The 23,829-nt window shown below is 35.3% G+C and overlaps 1 protein-coding gene across 10 annotated transcripts in view; it reads right to left on the bottom strand.

Moving 5' to 3' along the window:
* Nucleotides 1-23,829, bottom strand: part of nckap1 (NCK-associated protein 1) — a 58,035-nt gene that overhangs the window by 17,271 nt on the left and 16,935 nt on the right. For 2 of the 10 annotated variants that reach the window (XM_048194523.1, XM_048194520.1), the window contains 15 exons: nucleotides 20,089-20,181; nucleotides 19,409-19,465; nucleotides 19,159-19,301; nucleotides 18,950-19,040; nucleotides 18,683-18,820; nucleotides 18,166-18,214; nucleotides 17,485-17,641; nucleotides 17,253-17,309; nucleotides 16,961-17,164; nucleotides 15,663-15,795; nucleotides 15,223-15,304; nucleotides 14,744-14,802; nucleotides 8,707-8,876; nucleotides 7,252-7,456; nucleotides 224-343 (listed from right to left, as the gene is read on the bottom strand). In XM_048194523.1, coding sequence (XP_048050480.1) covers nucleotides 224-343; nucleotides 7,252-7,456; nucleotides 8,707-8,876; nucleotides 14,744-14,802; nucleotides 15,223-15,304; nucleotides 15,663-15,795; nucleotides 16,961-17,164; nucleotides 17,253-17,309; nucleotides 17,485-17,641; nucleotides 18,166-18,214; nucleotides 18,683-18,820; nucleotides 18,950-19,040; nucleotides 19,159-19,301; nucleotides 19,409-19,465; nucleotides 20,089-20,181 — 1,758 coding nt within the window. The remainder of the gene's footprint in view (nucleotides 1-223; nucleotides 344-7,251; nucleotides 7,457-8,706; nucleotides 8,877-14,743; nucleotides 14,803-15,222; nucleotides 15,305-15,662; nucleotides 15,796-16,960; nucleotides 17,165-17,252; nucleotides 17,310-17,484; nucleotides 17,642-18,165; nucleotides 18,215-18,682; nucleotides 18,821-18,949; nucleotides 19,041-19,158; nucleotides 19,302-19,408; nucleotides 19,466-20,088; nucleotides 20,182-23,829) is intronic. The other 8 variants (XM_048194529.1, XM_048194527.1, XM_048194524.1 and 5 more) reach the window with 5 other exon arrangements.

Below are 23,829 nucleotides of genomic sequence, written 5' to 3'. Positions count from 1 at the left end.
ATGTGTTCGAATCAGTGCTGCCAACTGTGTCTAGTGAATCAATCACCGTTTAATTTCACTGCGATCATATTGCAACGGAATGGAACATTCCTGGTGAATTTGCAGAACTCTTTTTAAACCCAGTTAAGTTTGTTAAAATCCCAGATATGACATGGAAAATTCCAGAACTCCCAAAAGTCCCTCTGTGTTTTGGCAGCGCTGAAAGCGTGTGTGCGTCACTGACCTGGTCGCTCAGGGTGCACTGCTCTGTGCATATGTCTGTGATGAGGTTGCGGGCTTGCTTGGCCATCTCGTCCAGGAACATGTTGCAAAGGGACAGGCTGCGGTCTCCAATGTGGTGCCTCTGCAGGGAGGGACAGACAAGGAGACATTATTGGAGACTTCCCTTAACACAATCCCAAAGTTAAGCGAGACTTTTGATTTTCAGCATAAAGTACGGTCCACTCTGTAGCATACAAACCCGATTCCAAAAAAGTTGGGACACTGTACAAATTGTGAATAAAAAAGGAATGCAATAATTTACAAATCTCATAAACTTATATTTCATTCACAATAGAATATAGATAACATATCAAATATTGAAAGTGAGACATTTTGAAATGTCATGCCAAATATTTCGTTCATTTTGCTCATTTAGCTCATTTTGGATTTCATGAGAGCTACACATTCCAAAAAAGTTGGGACAGGTAGCAATAAGAGGACGGAAAAGTTAAATGTACATATAAGAAACAGCTGGAGGACCAATTTGCAACTTATTAGGTCAATTGGCAACATGATTGGGTATAAAAAGAGCCTCTCAGAGTGGCAGTGTCTCTCAGAAGTCAAGATGGACAGAGGATCACCAATTCCCCCAATGCTGCGGCGAAAAATAGTGAAGCAATATCAGAAAGGAGTTTCTCAGAGAAAAATTGCAAAGAGTTTGAAGTCATCATCATCTACAGTGCATAATATCATCCAAAGATTCAGAGAATCTGGAACAATCTCTGTGCGTAAGGGTCAAGGCCGGAAAACCATACTGGATGCCCGTGATCTTCGGGCCCTTAGACGGCACTGCATCACATACAGGAATGCTACTGTAGTGGAAATCACAACATGGGCTCAGGAATACTTCCAGAAAACATTGTCGGTGAACACAATCCACCGTGCCATTCACCGTTGCCGACTAAATCTCTATAGGTCAAAAAAGAAGCCATATCTAAACATGATTCAGAAGCGCAGGCGTTTTCTCTGGGCCAAGGTTCATTTAAAATGGACTGTGACAAAGTGGAAAACTGTTCTGTGGTCAGACGAATCAAAATTTGAAGTTCTTTTTGGAAAACTGGGACGCCATGTCATCTGGACTAAAGAGGACAAGGACAACCCAAGTTGTTATCAGCGATCAGTTCAGAAGCCTGCATCTCTGATGGTATGGGGCTGCATGAGTGCGTGTGGCATGGGCAGCTTACACATCTGGAAAGGCACCATCAATGCTGAAAGGTATATCCAAGTTCTAGAACAACATATGCTCCCATCCAGACGTCGTCTCTATCAGGGAAGACCTTGCATTTTCCAATATGACAATGACAGACCACATACTGCATCAATTACAGCATCATGGCTGCGTAGAAGAAGGATCCGGGTACTGAAATGGCCAGCCTGCAGTCCAGATCTTTCACCCACAGAAAACATTTGGCACATCATAAAGAGGAAGATGCGACAAAGAAGACCTAAGACAGTTGAGCAACCAGAAGCCTGTATTAGACAAGAATGGGACAACATTCCTATTCCTAAACTTGTCTCCTCAGTCCCCAGATATTTGCAGACTGTTATAAAAAGAAGAAGGGATGCCACACAGTGGTAAACATGGCCTTGTCCCAACTTTGAGATGTGTTGATGCCATGAAATTTAAAATCAACTTATTTTTCCCTTAAAATGATACATTTTCTCAGTTTAAACATGTGATATGTCATCTATGTTGTATTTTGAATAAAATATTGAAATTTGAAACTTCCACATCATTGCATTCTGTTTTTATTCACAATTTGTACAGTGTCCCAACTTTTTTGGAATCGGGTTTGTACATTTAGTACTGACAGTGCTAAAATACAGGTGTAAATTGTCACTTTTGCTCTACTAGTGGCACCAAATGGAACTGCAATTCTATTTGGTTCTGCTATAGGCACAGGAAATACATCCTTAACCTTTAGTATCAGCAGTAAATAAGTTGGCTCAGCTGGCCACCTGTAAAAACCATCTGTGAAAAGGGTCTTATTACTGGCCAATAACATCCGATGGATGTATAAAGTTTTTGAGTGGCATTTTAATCAAATAAATGCAGCCTGGGTGAGCATAAGAGACTTTAAATATTCAAACTTTATATATTAATTTTAATACATTTAATAACTAGAATATATTGAACAAGGGTGGGGAAAGGCCTTATTTGTCAGCATGCCATTAACTGTTGGATTTAACTGAAAATGGTCCTGTCAGAGGCTGAAACTACTCCAACATAAGCTGCTCAGGTGGATTTGGCTCACAGTGAGGTGCGGTTTGTGACCTGTCCATGTGTAAGTGAGGCTCTTTGTTATGGCCCAGCTGGTCTTGTCACCTCAACTCCCTCCCTAGAGCAAACAGTGCATACTCCCTAAATTACTAATGCAAAATAACCTTTGCCCCTGTGCGTTTTGACGAAACCCAACAAGATGGAAGAGGCCGGTCCTTCTTCGCGACAAACAAAAAGTGTCATTTAAAGCTTTGCTCACTCCTCGTGGGCATCTGAGGGCAGAGTCTGAGACAGTGCAGGTTAAAAAATAACACATCTATCCGAAGTGATGCCGAGGCTAACCTCTGCTGAAGCGCCGTGATCTTTTGTTGTTTCTCTAAACCGCTGTAAAAAGTTTTCTGTGCGAGGATGGAAATATTCTTGGAAACTTTTAGTGCTTTTCCAACATAAATAAAGCTTGCAGCTGTCCAAAGTTGTGTGGAGTGGACATAGGAGGAAGACCATTTCAGAGACATGCTGAGAGAGGGAGTTTCATGTTTAAATAAGGGAAACCCAAGCCTTCTATGGCTCAATAAATCTCTTTTATTCCTCTAAGTGCTCTGAGACAGCTCAATGTTCAGGCCTCGCAATGACATGAGAACTCTCATTGTGCCGTTTGTTTGGGTGCCGTTTGTCCACCAATTAGGAGTGAAAATGTGGGTTTATTTACCAAATTAAATTGGAAATTGGAGGGCACGATGTTTGGCAGGAACAAACTCTTAGTGAATGTGCCGGCCATATACCGGCGGAGGGTGGGGGGGAACAGGAATCTGTTGTGCTCCTCGTGTGTGCGGAGGGGCTTCCATATGCCCCCGGGGAGCCTGGGTAGCTGCACTGGTGTATGGTTCAATTACAGATTTAATAAATCATGCTTTTCAGCATTTGGTTTTCTGTACACATCCTGATACATGGACCACAGCGCTCAATGCTGCGTGTTGGGACATTCCAGCTCTAGTTAACTCATGGAGCTTTCCGGATTCACAGTACGACTCCATCCTGAACCCTCGCATGGGTCGCGGCTAAGCCGTGGCGAGACCCGACAGAGAAAAGAAAGATCTTTTCCAAACTCCTCTTCTCAAAAGTAACACTGGCCATATTCACTAGGGGACATTCACAGACACATAAAACACAGTTTTTTCCAAAAACACAGAGTCTGCGTTGAAACTAAACTGGAGATTTCAGGACAAGTCAAATATATTATATAATCTGACCAAATTAAATAAATTGGGTGTCAACTAATTTATAACAGTCAATGAAAGCAAGTACATGAGGCCAAAACTGCAAAATAACTATCACTGCAAAAATGTTCGCAGATTCACATATCATGACATTTTTATAAGTAGAAATACTTATAAGTAAAAATATATGTAGGTAAATATTGTTAAATATCGTATAATTTTATATCGGTGCATATTAAAAAAATAATTATATAGAATTATTTATTTGTGTTAATTTAGTTTAAAACCGTGTAAAACATTTTGAACTTGATTTTAACTGTATTTTACTTGCATTAAATGGCCATTTCAGACAAAAATAAATACATTTTATAAATAACAATCATATAATAATTTCACAAATACAAATTCACAATACTCTCAGTGATACCTACAAAAATGTCATGAAACACTATTCTTAGATCAGGTTATTTAAGTCAGGGTTCGTACAGATTTTTAAGAGTGAAATTCAAATACAGCTGAGAAGTAAACTATAGTAAGCTAAACTGCTACATCAATGGGAGACTATAGCAAATATGTTTGTTTTCATTTGCTCCAACTGCTAAAAAAAATAAATAAAAAAAATCATTTTGCATTTCCAATGACTTTCCATTTGCAAAAGAAGAAAAAAGAAAGCAGATTAAAACAAGAATACATATAATCAATTGTAAAACAAGCAAATCAAATATGAAACAAATTCTGCATCTAAACGAGTCAAGCGCAAATTCAGAGCCGTACAGTAGAGGGCGGAACATGTACACAACTTTCAGCTGCGCTGCGAATCCGGATATCAAAACAAAAGAATGTAGAAGAAAGTTAAGACTAATTTCTAGAGATGTGAATCTTCACTTGCCCAGACCTGCCAACCTTGGAAAAAATTTTCGAGTACCAGTGTGACGGGATTGGGGGGGGGGGTCTTTTTTTTTTTTACATTTTTGTGAATACAATACACAAAGCACACATACCCATCTTTGTTAATCTAATTTTGACTGTTAAAGTTTTTTTTATTTGACAATTAAAAATTTTACTACACCTGCTCAAAAACATTTTTTTTTAAATTCATGATTAATATTGCATTGCAAAATGTGTTCTTATACAAACTGACAACCACAAGTGAATCGCATTCATATATTTAATATGGACTAAAAATATTTGTTTGCAATTTCAAGTAGGCTATATTTACATAGACCTACAACTAACCTGACAGTTGAGACTTTTATTCAGGTTTTGTAATGAAAATTGGTCTAAAATTAAGAAACCCTCAGAAAACAGTAAACATTGAGTTTACATGCGATTCATTTAAAATACTTAATTTATTATTCCAATATCCAAATATGATACTAAATCCCACAGAAAAAAAGGGTTTCTATTTGTAACGTGCTGTCTGTGTTGGATTATAAACAAGACAAACATTTGCTGAATAAAGGTTAGCCAATACAAAAATATTTATAGAAATCAGTTGACAATGAATAGAAAGGATCAATATGAGCAAAACGAATCGAGTATTCAAGAATATCAAGAAGTTAGTCTGACATATAACGAGGGGTTGTGTTAACTAAAGTGTCCGTCATTTACCGAATCTTAAAAACACGGGTAGATAATTAAAAATGTTTTCTGACAAAAAAATAACACAAGCAAGGACAAATTTTAAACCAAGCACGGCAATTTTCATTTTACAAATGATTCCCCCTCTCTGTGTGCGCGCGCGTTTGTGTTTATGAGACAGCTCTGAGACAACGCTACTTTTAAATGCATAAGTAACTAATGTGCTAGTTTTCATACAAAATAAGTAGGCTATGCAACATAATTAGGTACTTTAGTTAGTATTAACACAATAACGAAACACATGTAGGCTACGTTTCTCAACACTGAGAATAAATAAATAAACGCCTGTTTCTCGCGCTTGTCAGTCAGTCACACATCACAACATTTCCATAATCACTGAGCCATATAGCGATTTCAATTTTATTTAGATTTGTTGTTCAACATTACTTGAGCATTTTATACCCATTTACCTTAAGGAGTCAGAAGTACAGTGACTACTGTAAGTTACTGTCCTCGCTTGAGATTTCAGTCACTAACGGCAGGAGGGAAGTGGAAGTGGAAGGAGGGAGATCGAGCGGGATTTTGCAGACTCTTTTTAATGATCATCCCCACTTGCTATTTGGGAAATGAGCCCGGCACTCAGATTGGTCGAACTCTTTCTTTTGCTGTATTAGAATACTACGCGTGCACAGAGGAGTCACCAGGTTTTTGCGTAGTATAGAGTGACAAATCGTACCAGCGTACTTTGAGGTCAAAATGCGTACCCGCTACGCAAAATGCGTACATGTTGGCAGGTCTGCTTGCCTCACGATTCAATTTCATTTCAGAGGGCAACAATTCGATTATAAAACAATTCTCAATACATTACGATGCATCATTTCCTCTAATCCTTTATATTAATAATAATTACTATATTAATAATCACAATATAGTTCTTTTTGTTATTTTATCTTTGTTATTAAAAATGAGAAAAATGGATGCACATAAACAGTAGAACAAATACAATATAAGAAACAAATTAAATGAACAATGCTTTACTTTTTTTTCATTTTACATCTGACAGAAGCATTAAAGTAAGAAATAATACAGAAATTGAATAATCAAACCTAAAAATAATCACATTTTTCTCATTCATGCATGCTTGTTCTTTTTGTAAAAACCGAAGCAAGTGCTTTGCTTCCGAAGGACATACGCAACTTTTTTTATTAATATACAGTAATACTATTTTATTTACTATAAAACAGTAGCCTATTGTAGGAATCAATTCAAGTAATAATAAAAACACTGTTTCAGGTTACCTTGGCAGGCTGGTGAGAACTGATTAGCACAAAGATAATTTAAAGTCACTACTTTTTATGAAGACAACTGTGTGTTGGGCTTCAGGATGTGACGTTGAACTTTCAGTTTAATTTATGATTGAATAGCTATCCAATCAGAGAAAACAAATAACATGCATCACAGTCATTTTGATGTGTGTGAAATGTTTAATAGAACTCAGTATACTTGGCTGAATTCATAGCATTGACTATGTGCAGCAGGACAAGCTGTAAGCTGTCAGTCAGTAACTTGTGTGCACGTGATGTGAAGTGGTCGCGCTAATGGTTTATCAGAGCTGCGCGCTTTCACTGACTTTCAGTTTAATTCTCACACTTTAATAGTTTACAACTCCTAACTTAATAAAACAAGCCATGTTACTATGAGGAATGATTACCTCAAAAAGTAGATCTGTGTGCAGGTACGAGGTACTTAAAGACAAGATAATTTTTGGGCGCCAACCTATCGCATGCACTTCTGATCTTTAAAGGTTATATTTGTTTTGTTTTTTCTTTCCTTTTTTTAATCAAGACATTCTAAGAAATAATATATCAAGCATTTTCAAGGATGCTATTCAAAATTCAAGCACATTTCAAATCTTGAAAACATAACGGTTAAAATCAAACATTTTCCAAACTTTCAAAACTCTGTACGAACCCTGTGAAGTGAATCTGACATTTGTGCTCCTCTTGGGGCCTGTTGGACTGATTCCAGGTCAGTGCGACTCACCTCTTCAGGGCAGAGCTCATGGGTGCAGCTCATAAAGTGGGTGCAGAGCAGAGGGAAGGAGATGGAGTATCGAGACTGGGACGGCAGTTCGAGACACTGCTGGAACATCTTTTCAAAGGCGCGGCTGTAAAAGCTATCAAAGAGAGAGAAAATGAGTTGCCAGTTCACTTCACCGTCTGGTACAGTCATATCTAATCATTAGAAACGCCCCTGTCTGCTTTCCACCCAGCATGAAAGAGAAATATCTAAAAACAAGAGGCACAACAGACAGTTGCTATGGGGCTCTGAGATCAGATATGCCTTCTGCCAATTGTGGAGCTGGCGTTAAGCAGCGTTTCCTGTGCCACTGCTAAAAGAATCATATTTTGCCCAAGTTGTGAGCTTTAAAATGTAGTTCGTAAAAAATGCCAGGTACTGTAAAATTAATCAATTTTGCATTGTCTTTGCGGGCTACAATAGACAAAGGGATAGCTCACCCAAAAATGAAAATTATCCCACGATTTACTCACCCTCAAGCCATCCTAGGTGTATATGACAAACACAATCAGATATATTTAAAAATATCCTTAGTCCTCCAAGGTTTACAAATGGTTGCGAATCCCCATTCACGTGTTTTGAAGTCAAAAACATTGCATCCATCCATAAAAAAAGTAATCCATACGACTCCATGGGGTTAATAAAGGCCTTCTGAAGCGAAGCGATGCGTTTTTGTAAGAAAAATATCCATATTTAAATCTTTATAAATTCAAAAAACTAGCTTCTGGTTGTGACCGTACACAGAATGTGCAAGTTGATTTGCGGTGGAAGAGGTTACTCATTTTGCTCAAGTCGACCAAGTCTGCGTATTTTGGTCCGCCGGAAGCTAGTTATTTGAATTTATAAAGTTTTAAATATGGATATTTTTCTTTCAAAAATGCATTGCTTCAATTCAGAAGTCTGGAGTCGTTTGGATTGCTTTTTTTTTTTTTTTTTAATGGATGAATGCATTATTTTTGACTTCAAAATGGGGCCCCCATTCATAACCATTATAAACCTCGGAGGACTAAGGATATTTTTTAAATCTATCTCCGATTGTGTTTGTCTGAAAGAAGGATGGCTTGAGGGTGAGTAAATCATGGGATAATTTTCATTTTTGGGTGAACTATCGCTTTAAATGAATAAAATATACAAATAAATTCAAATATATTGGACAAAAAATTCAAACTCAAGTTTGAATCAAAATAAAAGATGATTCAATGAACCTAGAGCAGCTGCAGAATTAACTGACTCACATAAAGAATTGCAAGTCAACATTTTTATTCTTTTTTTTTTTTTACTTCCAAAGCCACTTTTTCTCTATTCAGTGTTCTACTCTACCACATTAATGTAATATCTTTGAATGACCTTTTCTTTGATGTGAGGTCATACCAGAAAATGGAAAGGTCAGAAGTCTCCACAAGCATCTCCACCAGAGAGTCCACCATCTTGGTGTGGAAGATGATGGTGTTCATCATCTTTCCCAACTCCCTGTGATCTGCCAGTCCTAGTGAGGCCTTGGACACACTGGTGTAAGCCTAAAACACAGAGAAAAACATCATCATTAGCGTTAATCTGGAATCACAGAGTTCATTAATTATTCTGACAACTTTTCGCAATCTTTTCTCAAAGGCTGAGCTTGGTGGGCTTGATTTCCATGAGCAAATCATCAAACAAATGAAGAGCAATGAATCAGATTGGAAACTGGACCAGGGCAGAGTCTGAGGAAAAGTGTGGTTTGATGTTTTACCATATCATTAACTTCTGAGAAGGCTTTCTGGGAAATATTTTTGTAAACTTGATACTGTTGAACCAGACAATGTCCAACCAACACAATTTCCTCTCTAGCATACATGATCAAATGAAGACTGTATGCAAAACAGATTCTCTTTGGTGTTTAAGTCAAAAACCCTCTTTTTCCCCCAGCGAAACAGCTGTGCCAGTCAGTGCGTTCAGCTCTTGGACAACTCGAACATAAGAAGTGTGAGAAAACTCAACCAAAACACGGACTACACACACCCCGCGCTGGCTTTCATCATCTAAAGATCGGCCAATTCAAAGAGCGTGGCATGCCAGGATGATGCCACATGACATTCAGCAGGTGCTAAACTCACAAAGCTTGTGGTTATGGAGTCCGGGGAACGACAATAAACATATCGTACAGCACTGAAGTCCACTGTGGACCAGAAAAAGTATTGAAAACAGGGCTTATTTTTAGATGAACATTTGCAGACTGCTGCTGGTAGTTTAATCGGCCATAGCGATAAAAAGGACCGCACCTTTGGAAACAAAGAGGCCAAATGCAGACGAGCAGACATGAACCGAGTGAACCGTTGGTTGTTATACACTGGCAAATGCTAGCTCAACAAGAGGTCCATTAAACAAGAAGAAAGCATGCTAAATTTAAGGAGAGAACAGGGCATCCCTGCTTAGACAGCAGAGTCAGGGCAGCTCTTCAGAGTAACTCGCTGCTGTCAAACTTGGAGTAGAGACTGATTCTAGTGCCTATAGAGAGACTTTTTCTACACATCTGTAGCATTTTATTTCAAGTCTGCTTGGTATCATTCGCCAAAACAATCCGTTTTCATGACCAGTTGCCCATCTCATTTTACTTGCTACACTCTAAAAAATGTTTGGTTAAAAACAACCCAAGTTGGGTTGAAAATGGACAAACCCAGCAATTGGGTTGTTTTAACCCAGTGGTTGGGTTAAATGTTTGCCCAACTTGCTGGGTAGTTTTATTTAACCCAACTACTGATTAAAAATGACTATATGGCTGGCTTAAAATGAATCCAAAATAGGTGAGAAATTAAAAATCAGACACATAATTACTAGAGGCAACAATAATAATCAAAAGGTGCACAATTATTAATAAGCAATTTAATAAATGTTTATTATTTATTATTCATTATCTTATTAATAAATGCTCATTTATTAAACATATTAATAAATGTTAATTTCCAGCATATTTTGGGTTCATTTTAAGCAAGCAATACAGTGATTTTTATACAACAGTTGAGTTAAATAAAACTACCCAGCACGTTGGGCAAACATTTAACCCAACCGCTGGGTTAAAACAACCCAATTGCTGGGTTTGTCCATTTTCAACCCAACTTGGGTTGTTTTTAACCCAGCATTTTTTAGAGTGTACTATACATTTACGATATACACAACCGTTTAAAAGATTTTAAAAATCTTTTTTGCATGCTTACCATGACTACATTCATTTGATAAAAAATACAGTAAAAACAGTATTATTTTGAAATATTATTACAATTTAAAATAACTGTCCTTAAATAACTGTTTTAATTTATTTTAAAATGTCTTTTATTCCTGTGATCAGTAGGGATGTGCACAAATAGTCGAATATTCGTTCTGTAATTAATATTCGAAAAATAAAAATACTATTTGAATTTTTCTCTGTTGCTTTGCTGGCCGTAAATGCAGTGAATCCATGATAAATCCTAAGCACTAAAACTCGCAGTTATAACTAAATGCACCAGGTGACGCTGTGGAGCATGTTTAACAAGTTTATTTTATTTGATCGTCACATAATGTTGTCGTCTGCCTCACAAAGTTTGGAATTACTTAGATGAAAATGATCTTACAAAATGGAATTACTTTTGATCAAATTAATTAATGAAGCCGAGTTATCATAATATCACCACCATAATGAGAAAGCACATGAAATCTAAACACCAGTCGAATGAAGACCTGTCCATCACTGCATTCACGACAGGTAAGCGCAGCTGTAAGTTATCCCAGTGAGCCAAGATGATAGCTTATCTGATAGCAAAATGATTTTGAGACATATGCTTCCTTTAAGTTTCGTCGAAGGAGATATGTTTACGAACAGAAAACAAAGTGCTACTGTTAGAAACTTAGCTTAGCATACAGTTATGTATTATTATCTTTGTGTCTCTGCAACGTCTGTCAGCACGGCTCGTTTTCTCACCCGAGCATGTGGATATTATTGTTTTTCTCAACATGAACATGTGAAACAATATAAACACGATAACCATATACTGACTCGAGTGTATTATGCACGTTTTGTACAATAACTGGTGCTGTCTGCTTTATTAGTATTTTTCCGCTCACGCTGCTTGAGATTAACGTTTTTGTTCTTAATATTTTCTGTTTACACATATTGTTTAATGCTTTGAACTAAAAGAAAACCTTAAGATATAATGTAAACTTGTTCAGAAACAGTTACAAAATATTGATGAACATAAAACAATAACGTCTTTCTCATTTAACCTCATTTAAATAAACGAACATTCGAATATTAGTTTTTTACGTGCCCAAATATTCGAATACAACATTTTGGAAAAATGCACATCCCTAGTGATCAGGGACTGAAACTGAAATTTTTATATAAATAAATGGCTTTACTGGCACTATGGATCAATTGTTTTGTCAAAAAAAATGGAAGACAGTTGGAAAATCTCATTCTGCAACATTTTTTTAATTGCATTAATACAGTTAAATTACAGCTATCAGAATCTAAAAAGAACCACCAATAATATAACAGATTAACAGGAATAAAATTAAAATAATAATGAATAATCAAACCTAAAAATAAATATTTTTTTTAAAAAAGTAATAAAAAAACCCCCAATATTTTATAATTTAATTATATAATTTTTTCCTTTTGGTTTTGGGGTAAACGGCAACCTGGACATGTTTTCATGCGATTCACCTACATAGCTGAACATATACATCCACCCACCCACATCTGTCAACAGCCTCACACACTCAGTTGCTCTATAGCTGACTGTTTAAATCCTTGAATTTGCTTTGTCTTGGCAAACTGAGAGCAGTCTGAGCTCAAGGCTGCGCAGTGAATAAACGCTACTGTTATTGGGGTCGATTTGTTTTTGTGGCCACGTGAAAGAGAGGATTCTGGCTGCGAAAAGAGCGATGGAGAGTGGGAAAAGGTCCAAACACAGAAAACTGTTGTTCAGCTGTGAGAAATGTTCACATTCCACTGATAGCAGCTTCTCCTGCTGAAGAGGTGAAGTGAAACCCTCCTGTGTGATGAGGTTGAGGCCTGCTCTTAAAGGCATGTTCTGGGTTCAAACGCAAATAAGTAAACTTTTTGTGGGATTTGTGGCATTACCACAGGAAATAATCTGTCCGATAAAGCAAAAATTGTGGTAACTGTATAATGGAAGTACAGTAAACACACTGATTCAATCGTATGAGATGGCGTGAGACAAGCAAGGCAAAATAATTTACTGACCATGTCTGTATAAAGTTATTCACAATTTTCAACATCATGACCGATAAGCCAGGTAACTTTAACATAACACATGCAAGGTTATCAGAAAGGAACTATTCAAATAATGCACATTCCACCAACAGGAACTACATCAGTAATCCACAACTTACACATCCAAACTTAATATTTAAATGTAAAAGGTTCCCAGAAGGTTGGGATAAATAAATATCCAATACTTTAATCATTCCTAAGAATAAAGACTGCACTCACAGACAGTAATTTATAACCGATTAAATAATTTCAAGCTGAGTATAATAAGAACAATATATATTCACTAATATGAAAATGCCAAGATTTCTAACAAATCTCATACATTTTTTTATATAGCACTACTCCCAATACATTATGTTTCAGAGCAGCTTAATTTATACTACCTTAATATCTTCATGCTTTAGTCGCATTTAACAGATTATAGGGGGATAATAATACAGTTGACAATACAAATAATCAAGCAATTGAAATATGCTATATAATATATATTGCCCTACGTGAATATACTGTATGTTAATTCAGTATACTGGATGCATATTGAAGGGTTAGTTCACCATAAAAAAAAGCCATCCAAGGTGTATATGACTTTCTTCTTTCAGTCAAACACAATCAGATCACAATCTTCAATCAAACACAAATTAAAAAAGTATTCTGGCTCTTCCAAGCTTTATAATGGGAGTGAATAGTAACCGAGATTTTAAAGCCCAAAAGAGCACACACATCCATCATAAAAGTAATCCATAGTGGCTCCAGGGGGTTAATAAAAGCCTTCTGAAGTGAAGCAATGTGTTTTTTTAAGAAAGATATCTATATTTATAACTTTGTAGAATATAAACAAATAGGGCTGGCCAACAAACTCAAGCTCCTCTGACATTACTCTTTAAAAATTCTCATTTTGACTTCTAATTTGTGACAGGTGTTTTGTTTTGCTCTATCCTCTGCGCTTCTGTGTTTGTCAGTACGTCATGAGTCAGGTCAAAGTTCAATCTCCCACTGGAATTGACTTGTGTACGGAAGCCAGTGATTCTAGTTTATAAAGTTGTAAATATGGATATTTTTCTTACAAAAACGCATTGCTCCGCTTCAGAAGGCCTTTATTAACCCCATGGAGCCGCATCGATTACTTTTATGATGGATGGATGTGCTTTTTTTGGGCTTCGAAATCTTGGTTACAAATTCACTCCTATTATAAAGCTTGGAAGAGCCAGAATATTTTTTAATATAACTGATTGTGTTTGATTGAAAGAAGAAATTCATATACACCTAGGATGGCTTGGATCTGAGTAAATTATGGGTTAATTTTCATTTTTGGGTGAACTAACCCTTTAATTTCCATTATTTTTCCAGACCTGCAAATCATAATTTTGAAATTCCCTGATATTTCCAGGTTTTCCATGATGATGATGACCCTGAATGTGAGTGCTTTATCTGTAAGTATATTACTGTACATACAAGGGAAACAGGAAAAAAACTAAAGTTCTGTGGTAATCAAAATCATGCCTCAAATTCTGTTGACCCAGAACATTCTTTTATGGAAGAGGTCAAATGGCTTCTCTGCTGTGGGACTGGGCAGGCCAACACACAGGAAACGCATTTGAGAGCACACTGGACAATCCCAAAGACTGCAGTCCAGATCCATGGGCTTTTGAGGTCCACGCACACAAAAACACATGAACAAACCAGTCTCTCCATCTCTGCTTCCATCTCCACCCACCCACATGAACTGTTACTTGATGAAAAAAATGTGCTGTATTCCACAGGGACGAAGTCTGATTTATTTGAGCCTGGATGAAAGGCACAGGCTCTTCTTGAATAATCAGAGCTTCAAAAGAACAGCATGCATTGTGATTCATTTCGAAGTAATTCAAAATTAAGTCATTTTTCCTACAACATGTAAAAATGTTGCTTTCATTCGAAAAGACAAAGGATAAGCAAATTTCAAACATTTGTCAGCATGAAACTTTTTGTTGTGCTGCATCTCAAACTGTGAGAGCATTAGTTGCTTTACGTTAACCAGCATCTGCTAATTAGTAAGGGGGAAGCAAAGATAAGAGCTGTTAATTATGCCTGATTAGGATCAGAGGAAACAAACACCATGTATTGACCCAGCTCAGACGACTGAGATCATCTTACCTGCAGTCTAAACCAGTCCAGCCTCATCCCTCTGAAATCAAACACTTCACCATCTTCAACTGCAACACACACCCATACAAAGTTAGTTATTTTGGGACACAGCACAAACAACAAGAGACAATGTTATATCACAAAATAAAAGAAAAATATTAAGTACATCAGCCCCAGTGTCATACCTCATTGTATATAAAATATAATTATAACATGAGAAGGTGTTATGCTGTCATTTTTTGTCTGGATTATGCAAAATTCGGTCACTGGCCATGATTATTTAATATATAAACCTTTTTTTTTGTTGGATTTTCAGCAAAAATAATGACATTGTAATCCATGACTTCAAATGACTTGATACACATATTTCTGTTTATAAAACAAACCAATGAATCTGATAAATAACACCAAGGACATCGATTCTGATTACATATTGTCTTTTAAGCACATTTCAAGTGTTTAAATAAGAAGAGAGAGAGGTTCCCCACCTTGTTTAACACTGAGAGAGGTCATAGTGTTCACGAAAGATGACATGATAATGGACTCGTCCTCTGGGCAGACGGACAGGTTCTAGAAGAGAAGAAGACATGATGATTTTACCATTTGTGTGTGCATTTTAAAATTAAAACACCATGATGAGCAAGTCTCGCTGCTGATTGCAGTCTCAGAACTGAATGACGATACTAGTTCTCCATCTAGTGGTGAAGTTCATGTATTTCGCCTCATGTTCTTCAAGACACCCTATGCGAGATCCTGTGAATGATTCATATTGTGACTAATGTTCATGTCTGAACCACCTAACGGCATGACTGATCCTCATCTCATGAGAGCACTACAAATAGCAACTGCTCTCTAAAGACTGAAACTGATCTGTGTCCTTTTAGTGCAGTAGGAAGGAAAACTGGATCCACAGTGCAGATAGTCTCACCTGCACGAGCTCATTGAGGACCACAGCGTCAAAGCCAGATAGGTACTGCACGTAGTATCTCTGCATCACCGGGCCGTACTTCCGTACGTGTGCCCTCAACTCCTCCATGTAAAAGATCAGCTCTGCAATGTGCCTGAGAAAACAAGAAGGAATTAATTAAAAAACAGCCTTGGTTCCAGACACATTTTTCACAGTCATTTTCTCTATAAAGACTTTAAAAAAAAAAACTGGGATTGGTTCTAAGCCATGAACCAAATCAACCTGCTCCAAGATGAATCACAAGAGTTGAAGCATTTGAATATGGAAAAAGATGTTAACTTAATTAATCACTCATCCCATGATGCTGTTACAACCCCAAGATGGCCTAAGGATTTCAGGGTGTAACATTACAAATGATTTAAAAAGGGAAGAAAAAACTAAACAAAACATTAACGTGATGAATAATGTAATCAAATGATGTTATTGTTAACTAAAACTAAAATTAAAACAATTAAAAATCATTTTCGGTAACTGAAATAAGGCTGAAATAGTAATTAAAAAAAAATATTAGATGAAAAACTTGTAAAAGTAAAAATGTTTCCTTGGCAACTAAGTGAAATTGTTTAAACTGAAGTGCTAAAATGACAAATTAAAGCTGAAACAAAAATAAATAAAAGAGAAATATTTAAAGAAACAAAAACTAATAAAAATTACAAAAGCGCATAGAATTACAAAACCAAAATGAAAATGAAAACTTAAAATATAAAAATTAAAAGCAAATTTTAAATATTACTACAGTATATACGATAATAGCATTATTATTGTTAACTAAATCTATTAAAAATTGAAAATAAAATATAAATATTAGATGAAAAACTTGGCAACTGAAATGTTTAGCTTTTAAGTACCAAGTACCTTTTTTAAGTACCTTTAAGTACTAAAATTCCTAAAACAAATTAAATTACAAAATAAAAATAACTAAAATATATGAAAGCTAAATAGAAATATTTTAAAACAAATAAAAATAAAGAACAAAACTACAAAAAAATAATAAACATAAAAATATAAAAATAAATATAAAAAATAAAAACAATTTCAACACTTTTATACATACAATAACAGTAAGTAAATTATATTGAAATAATATTTGCAATGCACTATGGGAGCAAACTGCACAGACTCACGCAAACAAAAAAAACAAAAAAAAGACAGAATCACAGAATTTTTTGGTTTTAAAAATAGGAAAGCATAGCATAAGGCCTCACTGAAGCATAAATTTAAACAACAAATGGGTGTTGAGGTGTAAGAATTGCATTTACTTGTCAATGAAGTCATCTGTGCTTTTCTTCTGAATGTTGTCGGCATGTCTGAGCAGCCAAATGATCTCATCACGGGCGAAAGAGAGAGCCATGAACACAAACAGAGCCTTGGGACCCAGTAAACCTGGCTGATCCGCTAGAACTGTGGCAAGCTCTTTTAGGGCAGATCTTAAGAACTTGCGGCGTTCTCTGTGCATGGAGCCCCTGGATGAAATGATAAAAAAAATAAAGATACTGTAAATATAGAGGAGTGCCAACTGTTATAGTATCTTCATACCAAGAGGCCACTTACGCATGTGACAGAGCAGACTCCTTGCATTCACGGATGTCATTGACACGTTTGTTGTAACTGTAGAAGAAAACAAAAACACATCAACAACATTATATACACAACACAATATCATGCTATTTATGAAATGCATGAACCACATTATGATAATTTAAACATTACATTTGTGTTACACACAATATGCAAATTAAGTATAGAAAACGTGAGAATGTGTGTGCCAGTAGAAATGGCTGACCCGCGAATGTTTACAAAGAGATCCTCGGCAGCTTTGTGAATGTGGAAGACCTCGTCCCTGAATAGACAGAGACAGGAACTGCTCTGAAGAGCCAACTTCCACAAACTGAGAGCCGCAGGGTCACTGTTCAGAGCCGCATGACACAAGATGAACCCGACTAGGACACAGAGAGAGACTGTTATAAACCACATACACTACTGTTACATTTGTAAAACCAGGCTCTGTGTTCACCGATTTCAACAATTAGAGAGAGTGTAGTTTACAAAAAGTATGAAAGATTTGGGTTAATTTGATGATGCTTTTCCACAAAGACTGTATTGTTCTCAGATTTAACACCTTTCACCAAATTTGAATACATTATGCAAATTCCTCAAAATAAGAACAGAAAGTGTGTGAAAAAGCAGACTCCATCTGGACCTGCTAAATATTATACCATATTATGTAAACGGGATCCTACTATACAAAAAGACGAAAAAATAAATCAAATGATAGAACAATTAATGCTTCTCTCAATCTGAGGCATTATAACCATGAAGAGGTCTTCACAGAAATTTAACTTCAGTAACTTGATGTATTTCCAGAAAAGAAGTCATTTCAGAGGTTTTGATTTAAAGTTAAGAATAATTTTTTTTTTCTTTTTTAATACATTTATTAACATGTTGTCTTTAATAACACACTTACAGACGATCCATTTCTCCATGGTGTCCAAGGATAAGTATTCACAGGGCATCTGAAACACACAGGTCAACAAATTAAATTTGATCAATTGCACAATGTTCACATGCACCTGCCTATGAGGAATGTACAGTATGATAAAAATTCTTTATTACAGTACGAGACATTTTATAACAATACAGTTATTTTTGCTAAATAACCATGTGTTAATGCCTATATTTGGGCAATCAGTTAATTAATAATCTATAAGCAATGTTTGGTTACACTTTGTTCTTGCACCTATGAGCTCGTGCCAGTGTTAGTTTAGTATTATTTATCTATTATAAGAATATTTATTAAAATTTTGAATTAGCTTTTATGTTTATTTAATTTAAATATATTATTTAGCTTTAATTTATTTTATTTTAAATCAGTCTCTTATAAAAGGTGCCATGATGCTTAGTATGCTTCCTTAAAAGATAGCTGCGTATGAAGACAGAGACCGTGTTCACAAAAATAAATAAAGACTATAGCGGAGCCTGACCGTGTCGGATTGAGCTGGGTTGAGCATGGTACTAGGAGCACTAATCAAACTGAGCAGCTGAGCGTTCCTCCACTGATCTGCAGACAGATTCCGGCGTGGGTAGACCATCTGCAGGGAGACCAGTGCATCTGACAGCGACTGTCATAGAAGAGAGAGAAAGAGAGGAGAAAAACAAAAGGCAGAGCGCTCAGATTAAACCATGTCCTCTTTATAAGATGGGAAACAGTAATAGGATTTTCTGATCTCATAGTAGCGTGCATATATTACTTTTCCATGAGGAACAAACTCCTCCATCATCTTTTTCAATGGGTTTTCATAGTCCACAATCATCTGTCCAAGCCTGGGGTATTCTCGATCACTGAATACAAAAACATCACACAAATCACGACCCCAGACAAAGCTCTGTCATTGGTCACATCCACACTATAGCAGAATGAAAACTTACAGTGTGTGACTCTAGGTAAGATATGCATTACCTTGAACCGTGTGTCATTTCATGGGCATAGTTGTAGAGGCCGATTATAGCTTTGCGCTCCTCAATTCGAGAAAGCAGCATCATCAGGGTAGTGTACGTCACCACCAAATCCAGGTAGTTCCTTGTGAGGTCAAAATTTACAGTCTGCATTTTGGGAAAAAAAAGACACTTTGCTATATATCTTCCATGTCATTGAACAAAAATCAATATTTCAAAGACACATTCTATTGATTGCCATTAATTCAACTCACAATGTCAAAGAAAACTTGACAGACGTCAATAGTGTTCAGCAGTTCACAAACGTGGTCCTGGAGGAACAGAAGATCACAAACATATTGGTTTTTAAAAAGACCCTCAATGTGTCTTAGCAAAAAAATAAAATAAATAAATAATTATGTATTATTATATATTATAAACAGTATGCTCAATATTAAATAATATTACATAATCACAGAGTTATTATTGTTAATTAAAACTAAAACTATTAAAATAATTTGCGTTAATTGAAATAAAGCTGAAATACAATAAAATATAAATATTAGATATTAGAATACTGATTAATTTATAATTTTAAAAACTTACACTTAAAAAAACTTGCAAACTGAAATGTTAGTTTAGTTTAGTTAATAGTGAAGTACTAAATGAAATTATTACATAAAAATGACAAAAAAAATAAATCAAACCCAAATATAAATATTTAAAAAACTGATAAAAATGACAACACTACATAATAAAATTATTAAAAATTAAATAAAAGAAAATGAAAGCAGAAAAAGTAAAAAATAAAAGTTAACTCAAAATATTCAAAAAAAATATATAAACATTAAATAAATAAAATACTAAATACTAAAAATACTACGATTTACATAAGAATGATTTTATGAAAAATTCAAGTGTTTCATGATTGAGGCCCATAGGACTGATCTCATACCTTAAATTCCATAACGTCCACAAAGGTGAAGTAATATAGTGCTAGATTCTTCAGTATTTCTGACTTTTCTTTTTGTAGTTGTGCAAGCTGTTGCTGTAATGTAAAAGACAAGTGAATAAATTAAACACTGTCACATTAAACAAGGTCACATAATTGTGATATCTGACAGGAAACTTATCAGCAGGGTTCACATTAGATCACTTATGGCTGAGAACTGTACTATTTTATTAATTCTAATAACCTCAATAACAGGCATGTAAAGGAGTTATGAATTCAGTTTGTGTCCTTAACTGTGTAAACAGAATCTTAGAGTAGAGGTCTGACCCGATGAATCTGAGTGCAGCGTGGGAAAACTTTTGAATTGTCGAGTGCTGGTGCGGAAGACAGAAATGACTCATAAATTTAAATATCTACTATATATAATAAATATATAATATATAATATTATATATAATGAATATCATAAATTTAATATCTATCTATATCTCCGACATGGGGTGATACACTGATCCGACAAAACCCTATGAAGTGTCTGTTGCTGTATGTCGGAGCAGTGTGAATTGGCCTTTAAGGTACAGAAAGTCATTTGTCTATTGCACAACAAAAATAAACGGTTTAGAGGCATACGGTTGGATATTCTCAATGCTTTACAGTTGTACGTGACAGCGAGGGAAACAACCTTCCTTTGCCTGCTGACAAATACAACAAGGTGAGGTCTGAAACCTCACCTAAGGCTGTTTTGAGGTACATTTAAATAGCGTTAGGGTATGTTTACGTGACAACAATGTCCTAAAAACAAAGTAAAAAAAAATTTGCTTTGTGTTTTTTTTTGCGTACAGACGACAACTTTGTCAAAACGATCCTAGTTCACACAGCTCTGCGAAAACGACTAAAAACATTGTATAATGTATGACAGGCCAGTAGTTGGTGATCTCACTTTAGAAACACTACACAGCTAGAAACTGAACTTTGGGTTTTTGTAGTTTACACGGAGACGATAACTGTATAGTGCAAACTTGCACTTTTAAACCCGTTCTCTTAAGTTTGCATTTTCAGGCCCCCAAAACGCTGTTGTCATGTAAATGAACGGCCAAAACGCATAAAAAGTTATCAGTTTTTAGTTAAAAACGTTATTGTCTAATTGCCCCCTAAACACCAGAGTGAGACAGAATCTTACTTTAACAGGACTGAAAAATCCACACAAATCTAAAGCTGTGCAATTTTTTGGGCAGGAACGGGAAGAAAAATAATTTATTTTTAGCGGTAGCGGGATTAGAAAAAAAAAAATCATGAGCAGACCTCTTAGTATAACAAATTATTCAGAAACTGGCTAACCACCAAATACAAAAATTAAATGTCTCAGAGCAGGATTCAACAATAAGGATGTGAGAGAGCTTCATAACATTTGACTGAACTATCTTGCTCTATCAGGGTAGTTCTGCACTGTCACTTACGCTCGCTGATTATGTACATCTATATTAAGCCTTGCAAACTTGCCAGTTGTGTCAATTAAGTTGATTGTATATCAAGGAGAATTTGTTGAAATGTTAAAAATAATGAGATAATGACATGTTACAGTCTTGTGTATATTAAAAAAAAAAAAAAAAAAAAAAAATCTGTAATGTTTGATGCATATGCTACTGTTTTCCAGCAAACTTGTGTTTATGAATGTATACCTGTCATGGAGTTACATCATGTATAAAAATTAGTGCTGTCAAAATTAGCGTTTTAATGCATGCGATTAATTTCAGTTTAACTCGTTAAAAAAATGTAACGCAGCATGTTTTTTCTGTCATAATTTGGCTAGCGTTACATTATATGATCATGCTCTTATTCGTGCAAATGTTTTTAAACCATTCAAGCGGCACAAGACAAACGAGAATGCGCTGTCTGTGAATGTCTCAGAACGTCTGTCACACACATATGGAAAGCCAAAAGGTTCAAAAACACATGAATTTTAACACGTGAACAACAAGTAAAATACACGTTGAACCTCCTGGCTTTCCATATTATGCACACACAACTCGTGCGCACAGAAAGACGCATGCCAGTATCGAGTTCTTTCGCGCTTGAAAAAAACAACACATAATTATGCTAAAATGCCCGTTTTGTTGAGCATCCTCATAAGAGCAGTCTTAAATGAGTTAAATATCATTATAAATAAACTTAAAGAGTTTTGAGAAAATGAACTGCGTGTCAGATCCGCGTCATGTTCGACAGTGGCAGGTCTTAAAGTCACAGCAGCCTAATAAACCAGTTACTGTGATGTCTGTCATTAATGTTAATCAAAGAACAAAGGTAAAAGAGAAAATTGTAGCTTTAAATAAGGATTCATTTATATTTAATTTATAATTAATGCAATGAAGACTGTAAAGTGTTTGGTAACTTTATTCAATTTCTGTATATTTCCTGTTAGACAGGTAGGAAGGCCACAGTTAAATATGACATTATAATGGGTTTATGTGAAGATTGTTTGAAGTTCAATTAAATAAAAAGTCATTTAAGGCCTAATAAATGTTGAAATTGAGAGCTTATAGTTATACTCTAATGTTGAATGTCTATAATTAATGTTTTGAAAAAAATTCAGTACCAGTATTAGTATCAGTGATACTGGTCTTCATGCATAAAAATATACCATTAAACAAATATTTAAATAGACTGTCTAAGTTGTTTCTACATTAATTTGGGGAGTAACTGTGAATTATTACAATATAAAATATTAAAAATTTCAATGTTTTTAGTTGTGATTAATCACATTACAGAAAAATGTGTGATTATTTTTAATTGATTGACAGCACTAATAAAAATATATGAATATGTAAATTAAGATATATCAATTCAGAACATACAAAGTAGGTTTCTAAAAATAGCTAAAAATAGCAGAAAAGAATCCTCATTGTTGATTCCCATCAAAGACAGCATTTCTCAGATTTTATTTTTGACAGTCAAACTAGTGAATGAACCCTGCATCAAGTCCTGACACGCACAGGCCTTTTCCCCTTGGTTGTCTTTTCGGTTTTTGCAATTCTAGAGCAAAAATGCACTGCACCTGGGAAGGTACTCAAAATAAAAAATGTTGACCTCATTTCAGGCATGCACATCTATATTATATTTTATTCATGATGTGCTGCTAATATCATTGTCTTTTAGTAATGTATAGATAATATTGTATACTTGTTCAAAAGAGGAAAAACTCAATTCAAATGGAAAAACTGCATTATTTGAGAAGACTTTTGTCATTTTCTCTAGGCAGTGCAAATGTGCTCTAGAATCAAGTTAGTGACAGAATCCTTAGTATCTATCAGGATTTCCAGAAAACCAGGTTAGAGCTAATAGTTAATGATGCACTGAAGATACCCATAAAGCCCAATATCAGAGAAACTACATATAAGCAGAAAATACAAAATCCATCAAACCACAGCATCCCCACCCTACATACTATATATTCACATCCTATCCTACTAAAGTATATAATTCCACTAGATCAAGAGGTTAAATGTAACATGGGTCTGGTATTCAGACCTATATGAAGTAGAGATGATATGAAAAACAGCAGAGAGGGAGATTGAACTGTGATAAATGTAGGATCTTACAAAAACATGTTATGGTCACATTTCACTTAAAAATCAAAAATTTTAATCTGCATTAAAAAAATGAAGCCTGTTTTTAAAGATTTTTAAGATTTTGGGCATTGATAATATTTAACTTTAACAGAAATTGGTAATTTTTTTTTTTTTTTTTT

The sequence above is a fragment of the Megalobrama amblycephala genome, linkage group LG6 (assembly GCF_018812025.1).
Source record: "Megalobrama amblycephala isolate DHTTF-2021 linkage group LG6, ASM1881202v1, whole genome shotgun sequence".
Lineage (NCBI taxonomy): Eukaryota > Metazoa > Chordata > Actinopteri > Cypriniformes > Xenocyprididae > Megalobrama > Megalobrama amblycephala.
The sequence above is the reverse complement of the archived record's forward strand: the minus strand, read 5'-3'. Positions and strand labels throughout refer to the sequence as shown.